This window comes from Anastrepha obliqua, chromosome 3 (genome assembly GCF_027943255.1).
Source record: "Anastrepha obliqua isolate idAnaObli1 chromosome 3, idAnaObli1_1.0, whole genome shotgun sequence".
In the NCBI taxonomy this organism is placed as follows: domain Eukaryota; kingdom Metazoa; phylum Arthropoda; class Insecta; order Diptera; family Tephritidae; genus Anastrepha; species Anastrepha obliqua.
In genome coordinates this window covers 26,657,088-26,672,751 of record NC_072894.1, presented here as the reverse complement: position 1 = coordinate 26,672,751, position 15,664 = coordinate 26,657,088, and the positions used below count along the sequence as shown (strand labels likewise).

Sequence of the window (15,664 nt, the reverse complement as noted above, 5' to 3'; positions counted from 1 at the left end):
AATGAAGAAGTAAATAGTCCAATTTTATCAATAAGTGGTGCCTTTATAATAATTTCGGGGGTGAAATTTTTGCACAGAAGGCATAAAGAAATAACGAGTAGTAATTTCAGGAACCAAAGAATCACCAAAGTGTTATGGCACGCTAGAAAGTTGAGTTTTGCTTAACCCTTGTCCAAACATTTCCAAAAGGGTTGACATCAGGCGACTGTGAAGACCAATCCAACATTTCAATCCCATTTTGCTGTTTCCACTCCACACACTTTTGACTACAATACTTGGAATCCTTGTCTTCTCGTTAAACCCAAAGTTAGCTAGTTCTTCCGAATATCCTCGCATCGTATGGCAATGAATCTTTTTGGTAAATTTTATTCATAAGAACTGCATTCAAATTGGCGGTAAACATAAATAAACGTAAAAAAGACGATTATCGGCAGTACACCAAGACCGAAGTGTGCAACCATTCGCCCAAAAAGGAAAATTGCTCCGTGAATATTACGTTTCATTACGTGGTGTTTCATTCGAAGACTCGAGCCTGTGCGAATGGTAGTCACGCATCCAATCGGCTACGGTGGCTTCATAGTTTGATTTATTTTCCGAAACTCTGTATGACCTCCACCGCAAGCGTATACGTAAACCTATCTTTTTAGCTTTTTATACTTAGCTAGAAAATTAAATGAAAATAGTTCTGACTTCTAAACACAAAATATGTGCTTACCTATACACATACATACATGCATACATACATACATTTGAGTGCATAAATCAGCAAACGAGAAAATCTATAATCTCAAGTTCTTGAAAACGACTGAAACGAGACGTAGTTTCACCTTCATTGCGTGCGTTCAAACTGCACAAAGCTGAACCATCTTCCCCTACTTCCACACTCCACAGAGCCGTCTTAATTGCCTGTTTAGTCAAGCGTTGAGTGATGTTTTAAACGATTCAAAGTCTACACTGCACGCAAATCTATCTGGAGAGCATCGCATCGCAAGCAACGTTTAATTGTCTGTTACTATTTTTTAGTGTTTCCATCTATTGTCTAAGCGCCCCTGTTCAGCTCCTCAGCAATTTTCACTTAAGCACTAACTGACACACACTCTTACTATTATAATAACTTACACAATGCCCATCAAAGAAATGTGGAACAATAACAATCGCAAGCACAATTACTGTCATCACTAATTGTGACGTTTTCCCCACAGATTAATCTGCGGCGGCAGCATTGGCGCCAACAAGCATCATCATCACCATCATCATCACGCAGGCGGTGGTGGTAGTTGCAACAACGCTGCTGATACATGCGAGGATATTGGTTTAAGTGCAGCCGAGCAGAAGAAGGTGCAACACAACAATAGCATCAACGCTGCCAGCGGCGATATAGGAGAATTGTATCAGCAGCCACAGCTTATACACGCGCATCCACATCCACATTCGCATCTGTATCGACATCATCAGCATAATCATACGAGCGGCGGCAGCAGCAGCAGCGCCAACAATAGTAATCACGACAACCTTCAATCTCAACACTCACATAAAAACAATCAACCGCCTCAGACGCATCAATACCCACAAAGCCCCACGGTTGCACAACCACCTCATCATAATCCGATTCAACATCATAATCAGCCACATCAGTCACGTGAGGCGGATGATTACTACGATAATTTGAAGCGCTTGGATGCGCTGACATTGGGACTTGTTGAACAATTACACCCTTGGCATAATGAGAAAAGCGATTTGGAGAGTTTGAACTCTGATTATTTCAAAAACTCACTGCACCAGAGTCACGAACTGCAACAACAATTGGACTTTGAAGCGCTCGAGGAGGCGGTCAGCTATTTGGCAAGTGAGAAGCCACGCATCTATCAGTCGCACCGACAGCAGCGTACGCTGAGCAATTCACAGCAGAAGCTACACAACGCGACAGATTCTTATCAGGAGAACAGTCAGAGCAGCGCATTCCCCGAGACTACAACTAGCAACTCGGACGATCAGACGGATAGTGCATCGTTATCCGAACAGGAATATGATCTGAAGAAGATTGAGAAGATCTACAAAGAAACTACAAAATTAGATGCAGCCGAAGAAGGCTATGAACTAATAAGTCTTACCACAACAACGCGCACACGCATTGAGACTACAGAAGACGAGGGTGAAGAAGAACTGCATAGTATAATCAGTTACACAGACAAAGACGTTGACAATTTTGGTTGCCTAGCAGCTGCTGAAGCAACTGCGGACGTGAACGATCACGGTAATGGTGTGTTAAAACGTTCGCGTGCCTTGAGCGAAAATCTTGAGAAGCTTATTGCATATGACTCGTTGTATTTGTCATCGGAAGAGGGTTCCGAAAGTACGCTGATTGACGAAAATCACTGTGGAGCGTACGAGCGTACAACTCATGTGACAACGGCGAAACTCGCAGAGGAGAGTGGCGAAACCGCAACCTTACTGCATTTCACTATCGAAGATATAATTTATGAGCCGAACACCAGCCAACAGTACAGTGGTGAATGCAAGGAAGCTGGAAAAGGAGCTGATAACGAAATAGCTACTGTGACTTGCGCAGCGACGATATTGGCAGAGACGGAAGCTGCGGAAATTGCAACGCAAACAACAAAGGAAAAACAATTAGTTAGTGTTGTGGAAAGAGTAAATACGAAAATTGAAAAGATTCCACACACAGCGACAGTATCAGATGAGGAGGAATTGAGTAAAACGCTTGAATCGACGACATTGTATACACAAATATTAAAAGTAGGTCATGCGCCAGCAACGTGCACAGAAACAGCAACAACAATCACATACACAACCACGTCAACATCAACGACAGCTACACCCAATTCTGTAGCAAGTGCGCGGGCATTAGTGGCAGCCAACGCCGCCACTGCTCTGCCGACAGGTGTAGTAGCTAAGCCTGCAACAGTCAGCACTTTGTCAGCCACTCAATCCACTGTGGGCATAACATCGAGTGTAGCCAGCAAACCGAAAATCCTTTCTGTGGTGGAAAAACGTAAGTGGAAGCGCCACAACGACACAGCATCACACACAGCCAACGCGAGCTCTTGCAACGAGACAAGTGTCCAGCCACGTAGCTGTGGTTTAGAGTCAATCGCCACTTCTGGTTCGCCGCCGATTGATTACCCGCTCGCGCCATTGAAACGCCAATCAACGGCCAACTCACTTACGTACTTACCATTCCAAACGAATCTTAGTGATAACCAGTATCATAGTCTGCCGGATGTGAACATTGGTCAGAGTCTCAAAGTGTCCGAGTGTATTGATGCGAAATTGAGATCTTCCTACAACGTCAACAACACCGAGCTGGATGACTGTTATTTACGTGAAACCACTGCCACCAACACCAACACCACTGACACCAGCAACAGCACAGCCATCAACAAGGCAATACACCTAATAGAAAATACTAACACGGAAAAATTGAAGCAACAGCTAGAAGAAGTAGTAACTAGTGAAGAAATTTACGACTCAATCAAGAGATTTGGTCGTGCACACCAGAAGGCAAGAAAGAAGGAATATCAGGAATTACACGAAGCACATTTGGAAAAGGCGAAGAAGCGGGAGGTAAAGGAGAAGTGTGTCAGAGCACATAATATTGCCAACGAAGTGGTGGATGTGAAAAACCAACGTGAAACAACAACAACAACAACATATCCAGATAGTTTAGTGGAGGAAATCACAGGGAAGACAGTTGATAACGGCGCGGTAGCGACGGAAATTGACGCACAAGAAAACACAGTTATTAAGGCAAACTCCTGCACTGAATCGCATGTAGCAGATGATACTGAAAGCAACGTAACAGCAAATAGCTCGCTGGACACAAGCGCAAGTGAGTATCAGGAGCAACCAAAGGACGCGCCCGACATAGAAGTCGAGAACTTTAGCAAACTAATTGAACGACGCGCAAAAGAAATTAAAGAGAAAACTGGTAAAAGAACACTTGGTGCGGAAGAGGCTAAGTATTTGAAGAATTCCACGGAAATACAGAAATCAGATACAATTTCAAAGGAATTATTCACGCAGCAGGCTGATGGTAATCGAGTAAACGCGAGTGTTGGCAGTAAATTCCGCATAATTGTGACGGATGCACACAACAACATAATCGAGGAAGACGCAATCGAAAGTGACGACAACTTAAAAGACGCTTACAAGGCAGAGACGCACAATAGGCTTAACATCTTGGCGGATGTAACAATAAGAAGACAGGATAAAAGAGAGATATCCACTAAAGATAAATCAACAATTGTCAGCACGCACACACGCGTGGCATCGCTGAAACGTGTGCCCTCCAAGCCGAAACGTCAACAGCATCCAACAGCTCACCATCATTGCTGTCAACAGCAATGTAAAAATAATAGCAACAAAGCCAAAAACACTAACGGCAACAGTAAGAATATCCAAAGCAACAGCAATAAAACGAACGCACATGTCAATGATAACAAAACCAACTTTGACAACAGCAGCAGCAGCAACAATTACTGCGAATTATCAATAAAATCTAAAGAACGTCGTGTGCTAAGTACGCAAATCTACAAAGCACGTCCCGTCAAGGTTCTAACACCGAACGACTCTTTCCGGCGACGCAGCACTGAGGGCGCCGTTACGGCCGCAGGCAGCAAAATGTCGCGACCACAAATTTTGCACGTTGTGGACAATAAGCGCCGAGGTGATATGCTTGGCGCTGGTAAAAATGCAAGCAATAGCAAAAGTAGCAATAAAGGCGTTGGCATAAACTTCAATAAGGCCAAACGAGTAGAAGACAGCCAAGTAGAAAATGAATATCTGAAAAAGGTCGACGCAGTGCGCAATTACTGGTCGAAATTGGCAAAAGATGAGGACGAGCAGAAGCAAGAGGCTGTAGCAGATGGCAAGCAAATCGAAGTAGAGCAAGAGCAGACGCTGAAATATACAAACAAACAGGAAAATATATATGAGCTTCCCAAAGGGTCGCAAGAAGAGCGGGAAAGTCAAAAGCAGCAAGCACAGCAGCCACAAAAACCACAAGCCGAACCGAGACATTTCATTTTGGGCGCACAATCGCACGAGCAGACACAACCGCAGACTGAAAAAAATGTCGTTAATCCGCCAACTACTAAGCTGCTCAATTCCAATTCAAGCTTCAGTCAAGATGAGTTCTGTAGCTTCATGCCTTCCATTGAAATCGTCGAATTGGATGGTGACAAGAAGGCGACCATAGTCAGCGCGGTACCGCCCAATTCGGATGACCCCGCATCGCTGGCAAACGATGCCAACGGTGAGCCACAATTTGATCACATACGCTACAAAGTGCTGAAATCACAGCAACTACTGCGTAACAATATGATGCCGCGCAGCAAGAAGGAAGCACAATTCGATGGACTCATACAGTATCTGCAGGAGTACAGTTTCCAAGAACTGCTCGCCAACAATAATGTAGTGATTGTGGAGCCAGTGCGCACTAAAATCGAACGCCCACTCACTACCATAGCACACGCGGCCGCGAACGTAACGGCGACCGCATTGCAGAAATTGGGCCAAAAGACAATCGAAAGCAGTGACAATGGGAAGGCCATAATTCAGTCCGTGAACATAGATAGCGCTATCAAAGTGGAACCGCAAGCAAAGTTGCATATGAGTGTAGGTGCACAGAGTAATGACGAGGGAACGAAAACCCAACAGAGAGTAGGAAAAGCGAGTGATAGCGTTGCAAAAACCGCCAGTGGTGGTGGCAGCGGTGGCATTAAGCGTCACTTCTTTTACCAGCCTGTGCGCGTGAACCGTGAACTGTACGAAGAGGAGTTGCCTAATCCCGATATTGTGCGAAATGTGCGCAAATTCTTCGAGGAGAATGTGTTGCCCACACCGCGAGGCGGCATGCAGCTACAACACACATCGCACGACGAGGACACATTTGTGGAACGTAGTGCAGCAACGCAGCTGCCAAGCCCGCGTGCTAGGCGTGCACGCAAGTACCGCTATCTTACCATTGATACATCTTACGGGCATATGCCGCACCAACACCAGCAACATCAACAACAACAGCTTACACAACAGCAACTACCTGGCCAACATCCACCAAAGCGCGCAAGTCCGACGGCACGCAAATGGGATACGGCCAGCTTGTCGAGCGGGATCTCTAGCGGTGATTTGTCATCGCCTTGTGAGTGTAATGAAACGGACATAACGACCACGTCCGAGAAGCAAGAAGCAATCAATGAAGAGGCATTAAAGGGCGTGCACGTGCAAACGGTTGTCCAAGGGCATAATAATAGGAATATGCGGAATAAGACGTCAGCGCATATTGACAGCACGATTGGGGGTGAAAATGATTATAATGGACATTTACCATGTCCACGTCCACGACCACGCAGCAGTGCCATTCGTGGCGGTGAGGAGCCTACTTACCGCATAACCGACATTTATGAGCAGCATGCGAGCCAGCAACAAAATCGAAATTTCGCAAGAGAAGATAAATTCAGTCGACTGGGCGATGGAGGGCCAGCAACCGATGAGGAGGAAAACGAGGACGCCGATGATGAAGACCTTGATGAAGAGGTCTATGAATCGCATTATGTAAGCAAAGTAAGTATTTTGAAGTGCAAAAATGAGGTGATATGAGAGAGGTGAGCGGAGAGAGAAAGGGGAAACAACTGAAATACGGCGGTTGCGCTATTGCTTGATGTTGCAGTCACACATACTCGTATTTATAATTTCGCTTTAGAAGGCAAAACGTGAGTGTGTTTCGCTCGTAGGCGCTCGCAAAAGTGAGCAGCGGGCAAATGAGGTGTTACTATGGATTTATGGCGCGCTTATTTGGCTCAATTACGCTTATTTTATGCGCCGTAGTTATGGCCTTACGTGCCGCATATCTTTTCAAATTTCCCATCGTAATAGGATTTTTGTGCTACATCAACAGAAATGCGAAAAAACACAGGCAGATGTAGATTTAACGCAGCATGCATCAAGGGATATAATTCACAAAATTTTTCCGTATCTACCCAAATATATACACACTTGTACATATAGGCGTCCACAGGCATTGGACTTGAGAGAAACATTTCACAACCGCCATTTTAGTTCGAAATTAAAGTTCTAGTGGAAACATTGAATTATTATGAGCAGCGGTACTCTAAAAAGCAAGAGTTGGGGGCACCATAAGCTTAACCCAACTACAACCTGTCGAAGTACCCGCATCCATTATTAATAGAAATGCTCACAGAGTTTCCGGGGCTGACTTCTAATAATTGATAGAGGGAAGTCACAATTTTACTTAAATTTATTTATTCTACTTTAACTCTAGACAAGAACTTTCATTTATTCATCAGGAGAATCAAAGTGTCTTAAGACATAATAATAATTGGCTTCTGCAAACTGTGTTTAATCAGCTCAAAATGTAAGCTTTAACCTGCTGTCCGCGCATTCCGACGAGATTAACTTTTATCTGATGCTTCTTTTGAGTGCGCAGGGTTGTGACTAAGAAGTGGTGCCACAGAAATCTGAAGTACGTTCTTTGAGGTGCGAGGAACTCGCTTAGGCAAAGCTTCCTCAACTCAACAGATTTTGCAGAAATCGTCTAGCGTGCCTCCGAAAATCGGGGCCAGTCCAGTGACCAATAAATATATATTAAAAAAAAAAAAATTGGCGCGTACACTTCTGTTAGGTGTTTCGCGGAGCTTCTTCTCCGGTGACTATCTGAGGCGTGCGTCTTGATGCTGTTCCACAAACGGAGCGACCTACAGATTTAGGCTGACTCTAAACTGCAAATGGTTTTTTTATGAAGAGCGTTTTCATGGCAGAAATACACTCAGAGGTTTGCCATTACCTGCCGAGGGGCGACCGGCATTAGAAAAAACCTTTTTTTATCATTTTGCTGTTTCTTGCACAAAGACTCGCCAACCCATTCGGCTACGGCGGACCAATAGCACCCTTAATAAGCTCGTAAGAAGCGGTTTTGAGAGCCTCAGGGAGTTCTGTGTTCTTAGCTCAATGAGCGCTGGCCACAGCGAACTTTGCAGGCATCAACTTACGTTAGGAACTCATCTAGTTTTTTCTGCAACTCACCCAAACAGGTCCTGTATGCTTGGACGTGATTCTCCAAGTGCAACCACGGACCCTCTTTTGAGTCGTCTGCTCTTTTATTTCCTGTAAAAAAAACAAAACATATTTTCGAATGCTGGGCAGTCTATGAGGTTGTAGAGATCTTCGACATTTTTAAATATCAAAACTAGAGCAGGTTAACCTGCTTACGGATATCCAGGCCCACGTTAGACTTAATGTTACTTCACTTAAGTGACTGCATCAGTTGAAATCGGCGATGGGTTCTGGCTTCCAAAACTTTCTTGTGAAATACATTTTGCCTTCAGAGACGACATAAAACTGCAAAGCTCTCTATATGTGGCACAATACAAAGACACTCACGGTCAATCGGGAAGGAAGCTAGGCCCAAATACCGTTCAAAGTTGTACGACTATGTAGGTATATTTTGCGTTAGTTTTTGTTGCAACATTACAATTGCATAAAACACTCAATAGAATATTGTGATTTATTGATTCACAAACAGTTTTGAAATTATAATCGCCATAACTTCACCTAATTTCGCCTCCACAAACAACAAGTACTAAATCAGTAAAATTTACATTCACAGGATGTACTCGAGAAGATAAGGGAGTGTGGCTCCACAGTCACCTACTACGGCGGACGTGTGTTGCAAAGCACTTCGCCGGATCCATTGCACTATGGCAGTGGCTACAATGGCGCCACCAGCAACAATGGCAATATACAGGTAAACGCGGCAAGTACCAATACAATGACGCTGACGAGGCGTCGAGTGCGACAAATTGAGAGTTGTAATGCTTGCGAGCCACCACAAGATTGTGCGCACCAACAACCAACGACACACAAGTTTCCACAACAGCACGATGAACACAATGACAAAAAGAAAGGCAATTCAGCGGAAGTTACTGACGATAACAGAGAAAGTTCAATGGGGCACTTTGGTGAGTTTGAATAAATAAGAACAATATAAATATGTATGTATGTAAGTATATGTGCGCACACATGTAGAAAATTACATGAATTCCCTGCGTAAAACGGAAATAAAGAATGGTCGACGGCAACTGAAAGTTTTCGACATTGAAGTGTTAGGTCAAACAGGGTGGCGAGAAAGCCGAACCAGATATCATAACTTTTGCTGCAGCAACAAAACCCTGTAGTTATAAAAAAATGGTCCAAAAAATGCTTTATACAGGGTGGCTGATGAAAGCCGCTACCAAAAAAAAATTTAATAACTTTTTTTCTTTTTAAGTTATCTGTTCAATTTTTGTTTTAATTTGCAGATTGATCTTTAAAATTTATTAAAATGGATAACTGGGACACGCAAACAAGAATTTGGATAGTCCGCCGCTATCACGCACTGGAGTCCGTAGTTTTGGTACAGAGAGAGTACAGGCGGATGTTTGGCGGCGATCCCCCGAGCAGATGGACCATAATGAGACTGGTGAATAATTTTGCTGAGCAAGGAACAGTCGCAAGAAGGCCTTATCGTCGAAACCCACCAGTTCGGACGGAGGAAACGATCGCTGCTGTAGCTGCAGCTATACAAAGCAATCCAAGGGTTTGAACAAGAAGCTTATCTGCTCAACTTGGTGTCAGCCGACAGTCTTTGCAAACAATAATGCACAAAGATTTAGACTTATTTCCCTACAAAATTCAAATGGTTAACAAACTGAATGCAGCAGACTTGCCGATTCGCTTGGAATTTTGCCAGAAGATCCTGCAAATGGTGGAAGAAGACCAAAACATGTTAAACTGCCTTTTCATGCCTGGTGAGGCCCATTTCGATTTAAACGGCAATGTGAACAAACAAAATTGTCGAATATGGAGTACTTCTAACCCACAGATACTCCACGAGACGGAATTGCATCCTCTTAGCGTGACAGTGTGGTGTGCGGTTTCTTCACGCTGTATTGTCGGGCCTTATTTTTTTGAAGAAAATGGTCACACCGTTACGGTTACTGGAGACCGTTATTTGAAAATACTGAAAGAATTTTTCTATCCAGAACTCCTTCTCCGAAAGAGAATTCCTTTCAACTCTGTGTGGTTTCACCAAGATGGGGCAACGTCTCACATAGCCCAGACTGTTATGACAGAGTTGCGGCGAAAATTTCCCAATAAACTGATTTCAAGAAACTCCGAATTTCGTTGGCCCCCCAGGTCGCCTGACCTTACTGCACCTGACTTTTTCTTGTGGGGTTTATGTAAACAAGAAGTTTATAAAACAAAGCCAACAAATTTGGATGAACTAAAACAATCCATTCGGGCAACAATTGCGGCTATTCTTGTCGCAACTCTCAAAGCAGCAATGAACAACTTTTTACTAAGATGCCGCACTTGTGTCAACGAGCATGGGGGGCATTTAAATTCAATTATTTTTAAAACTAGTTAAGCTACATTTAATAAAATTTAATGACCTTCAACTTGAAAAAAAAAAAAAAATGAATTCCATACACTAAAAAAAAGTTATTTGAGTTTCTTAATGTAGCAAAATTCATCAGCCACCCTGTATTAGGCATTTGTTTTCAAAACCTAAATGACTTAGGACTTCGCAACACGTTTTCCAGATTGATTTACAATCTAAGGTCAACAGAACCGCTTAAAAGAACAAACCGCTGGTGCCAGAAGGCTGCAAGGATGTCGGAAAATATTGAACGAGTGGGACAAGCATAGTAACTCGTAGTCCTTACCGATCGACATGTTAATTAAGTTTAGATCGTGAATAAGTCTGCATAATTCCAAAATAAATAAAATAAAATTGCATGGTACAAAGAATTCAGAAGGTGTGACGAAGATCAGACAGTTAACCGGCTCTCAGCAAATTTGAAAGAATCAGCTGATTGGCTGACGCTACCAGGGTCATGGTAACCTTTTCCTTACGACGAAACTGAGATTGTGTTGATGATATACGAAAGAAATCAACACAGTGTTCGTTAATGTTGCATCGCTGCCGTCTGAACAATGACTAATTGGATGAGGGACGAGTGGATTGACCTGTAACGTGGCAGCCGAAGTTGCTCGCACAATTTTGTTTTTCCTCACAGAAGTTTGGCCAAACCTGATAATCTATCATCACTACATTTTATTTCTACAAAATTCGGGTGTAGGAAACAATAACCATTGTAGCTAATGGGACTTTGTTAACCTCTTAAAAACACCTTATACAAGGTGGCGCAAAATTAATCACTCTATCGGAAGGTGTTGTAATTTTGGTAAATGGCGTCGTACGTCAAACATATTTGACCCTTCTGAACTAGACAGCTGTACAATACAAACACACCAGCAATTATATTAAATTAAAAATTATATTAAATAATTGCGACAAAAAGTTATTTCTGCATGCAGCAACATTCATCCACTCCCACCCTGTATAATGCTCATTTCAATTCCTTTTCGTTCTCGTCGGTCTTACCTTGTATTTGTATATGTTATATTGGTATGTATCTATCTGGTTCGTATTTGTTTACAGATTCCCTTTTTTCTTTTGTTTTTAGGTATAAAATTCAAACTCGTCAAATCAAACAGCTGCAGCAGTCGTTTGGAATTGGCTGGTACTGGCGCCGAAATCGTCGAAACTGGCGCCGATGAAACAGAGGTCGTCAAAAAGATGGTACACCATTTCGAGTGCACGAAACTACGACAAGTGGAGGGTAAGGATGAACCTTTGACAATCAACAATCAAACGCCTGCAAGAAAATTGGTGGATTGCGGGCAAGTGCTAGTTGGTGGAGTGAGCGAAGTAAAGCAAGTGACCGTAAATAATCACATAAATGTGCCTATGACTACATATTCGTGTACTTTAGACGACGTCAAGCCAACGAATTTGATAAGCAATGGATGTGACCGCACCAACTATGAAAATAATAAATCGGAAATGAGTAACGAAATAACATATCAAAGCTCAGCCATGGATATACGCTTGAGCCACGTGGACCAACGTAAGTCCCAGGAGTGTGCTGCAGATAATGCGAGTGGAGATGGCAATGGTACACTGAAAGTTTGGCGCAATAAAAACGTCGATTTAGCCTACACAATGACCCAGAAGCAAAACCAACAGCAACAGCAACAAGGAAGAGATTTTCATGCAGAGTCTGATGGCAAAGCCAAAGCCATCATAAGCCCCAAACAAAATGGCAATCAGAGTGAAGCTTTGTTACCATCAACGACACCAGCGTCAGCTAATGTGGCAGGCATCAAAAGAATATTAGAGTCGAATTTGCCAATGAAGAGCCGAAACGATGACTACGTTGGCGGAGCTGTTGATACTGCCAACAATGAAAGTTGTGATGTTTTAGACAAAATTAATTTAAGAAATGTAGAACAACAGCCGTTCACTGAAAATTGCCAAACGCCGACCGAGGCACTCCCCACTGCAAGCACTCAAGTTAAAGCACAAGTAACAACAGTCACAGCAACAACGACACCAATACTCGCACCACGCTCCACGCAACTGCCCGCACAAATAGTGGTGCCCGTCGAGATACACCGCGCCGATCAACAAACACCGGAGCCACACGGTCGCGCGAGTGTAGCCAGTAGTCGTGGCAGCAGTATAACGACAGTCATTACAACCAACTCAACGGCGCTGCGGGACAAGAATGTCGTACGCCATTATGTGGCAAACGATAAGAGTCTCTTCCAGAAACGTAAATACGATGATATTGAATTTGAGGAATTTGAAGTTTATGATCCGACAAAAGATTTCGAGAAGTTAATTGAAAATGAAAAACGCCGTGAGGAGGCGAAAAAAGAGGGCAAGCAACAGCCAGCTAGTGGCGAATTAGCTGCAATAGCCACACGGAATGGCATCAGCAACTTAGATGCGCGTTATGAAGAGGATGAAGATGAGGAGGAAGACGGAAGGAAATCGAAGCTTGGTAGCGATTGCTATGACTACGATAGCCTAGAGGATAAATTGTGAAGTGAACGAGGAAATCAAAACAATTCTAATATTTATGGTATCTCTTTAGTGCTTAAATGCTTTATGTTGTTTAAAATTTTCGAAATGCGCAGCTAAGCGTAGTTGATTCACCCACTTTCTAATAAAGCGAAATTTATGAAATGTAAAAACGACAACGATAACGGTGTAGGGAAGTTACATTTTAACATTTTAACAATTGTGCTAACTCTTTGTTTAATTTTTAATTCATTGCTTTATTTATTAGAAAACCAAAATGTACCAAAAATTCATTGACTTCGAGAAGAATTGTCCTGTGGCAATTGCCGAGCCAAATGCCAAATGCAGTCACTCCAAAGTTTTTATGAATATCGAATATATAAGTTAAATTATAAATTATATTGTTTAATTAAAATTTATAAATATTAATTCTATATAAATATACATACATATATTTATTCAAGCGAGTTGCCTTCTATCATACTTTCTTCTCGCCCGTAAGTATACAGCAAGTGGCGCTTTTTGTTGATCACTTCAATTGGCGAGCAAATCGCTGCAGTTTTGAAATGGCTTATGAAATGTTAGAAAAATATTTAAAATTAAGGAAAAAAGAGATGACAAAGGGATTGATATATTGAGGTTTTGTTGTTAAGCCTTGCATTCAAGTAGTAGTAAATAAAGTATAAACTATACAAAAAAACTTTCAGTGGCAGGGTACACTGGTGTACTCGTAGGAGCAGTGTTATTATATATAGACTCCTCCGCTTAATCTCATACAAAGGTATACACTGTCTTTGCTATTAAATAGGTGAAGTAGAAAGCGCTGAATGTTCTTCGCTAGATACCTTTGGAGAGTTTCATCTCAGGATGTTTACCCTATGATCAAAAAGTACCGTGGAGGTGATGTTGACTGTTTTCTTCGATTGCCAAGGCGTAATGCACCATGAGTACCTTCTATCGGGCCAGACAGTCCATAAAAAATATTAATCCGTTTTGAAGCGTTTGAGAGATACTGTACGTCGCAAACGGCCGGAAATGTGGGCAAACAATTCATGGATTTTGCATGATGATAACGCGCCATCGCACCGAGCCCTAATTGTGCTGGATTATTTGACCAAACACCAAGTAAATACCATCGTGCAAGCGCCGTATTCACCTGATATGGCCCCGTGTGACTTCTTTTTGTTTCCCAAGTTGAAGTTACCATTTCGTGGAAGGAGATTTCAGTCGATAGAGGAGATGAAAGAGAATGCGACGAAGGTTCTAAAGGCCATCCCTTCGTCGGCCTACCAGGGGTGCATGGAGGACTGGGTTAAACGTTGGCACATGTGTGCTGCTTCAGACGGATCATATTTTGAAGGAGATAAAATGAATTAGTGTTTATTATAATTATTAATTTGACGTATTCACTTTTTGCAACTTCTATTCTCCGTATGCTTCAAAATGTATCCGGTTAAGTGTGAGCTTGCGGAGAAAAAACCAAAGAATGGGGTCCTTATTTCGAAAAAAGCTGAGCTTTCACATCGCGATGCTGCAAAAGAGGCCCGTATGCCGCAAGGAAGCGCCCTAGAAGTGGCAAAAGTGAAGGTTTACGATCATATAAAAAGATTGAGGAACCCAATCAAAATGATAAACAAAATGAGAGCTAAAACACGGACGCGAAAATTATGCAGTCGAGATATTCATAAATATGGCTGGGTGGTTATGGACGATAAAACATACATCAAAGTGGACTTTAAGCATATTCAGGGCTCTGAACAACATATGAGGAGTTCCAGGCGCCTTTAAGGACATAGTCTGGTCAAATACTCATTTTTTATAGATATTTTCTAGGAATCCTGTTGACAAGCCACCTGTTTTTTTTTAAGACGCTTACTTTGGTGCCACACTACTGCAAAAAAAATTTTTTTTTTTACTATTTGATGTCAATAATAATATACTATAAAATCAAAACGATCGCATTTTATTCTCGTTAAAAAAAAATTCCTAAAAAATATCTATAAAAAATGAATATTTGACCAGACTACGTCCTTAAGCTAAAAATATTGGACAAAAATATTTGGTTTGCCAAGCCATTTGCCAATGTGGTACAAAAAGCAAAACGTTCATTACCAGTGACATTTTAAATCAAGAAAATATATGAGGGAGTTTTTACAAAAACTTTTTTTTCCATTCATAAAACAGCATACAGATCTTCTGATCCGATTTAACATCTTGTCATTATAGCCGTCTTGCCATTAACTGGTATGAAAATCGTGGGCTAAATATTGTTCCAAAAAAACCACAACCCACGCAACTGTCAACTATTGAGACCCATTGAAAAACGTTGGACAATTATTAAAAGAAAATTGCTAAAACAAAAATGGAAATTAAAAGAAATCAAAATCATTTTATTTATTTAGTAAAAAATTTATTCAAAAATAAAATTGTATAATTAATTTTGCGCAACCTTGTATTTTGCTTTCTTTATTGTAGTATTTTAGTAAAAGTTTGCAGTATTTCACATTGACTTTCAATGATTAATAAATTTTAGAAATTAACGGGAATTAATGCTCTAAATGTGTTGCTTTGAAGTAAAAGTAAAAGAAATATTTGTTAACCTTCTTGTTAACCTTAAAGACTTAAAGATGGCATTACCTTTTCCAAAATAAAGACAAGAATAGAAGTAATCTATATATTTTTCAGAACCACTTTGACCAAGGAGAAAAGTCTGAT

General features: G+C 41.7%; 1 protein-coding gene across 1 annotated transcript in view; it reads left to right on the top strand.

Moving 5' to 3' along the window:
- The window catches only part of LOC129241892 (protein javelin), a 33,205-nt gene extending 19,793 nt beyond the window's left edge, over positions 1–13,412 (top strand). Inside the window, exons 4-6 of the mRNA XM_054878440.1 lie at positions 1,203–6,582; positions 8,645–8,996; positions 11,547–13,412. Coding sequence (XP_054734415.1) covers positions 1,203–6,582; positions 8,645–8,996; positions 11,547–12,973 — 7,159 coding nt within the window. The 3' untranslated portion in view covers positions 12,974–13,412. The remainder of the gene's footprint in view (positions 1–1,202; positions 6,583–8,644; positions 8,997–11,546) is intronic.
- Positions 13,413–15,664: the final 2,252 nt, after the last annotated feature.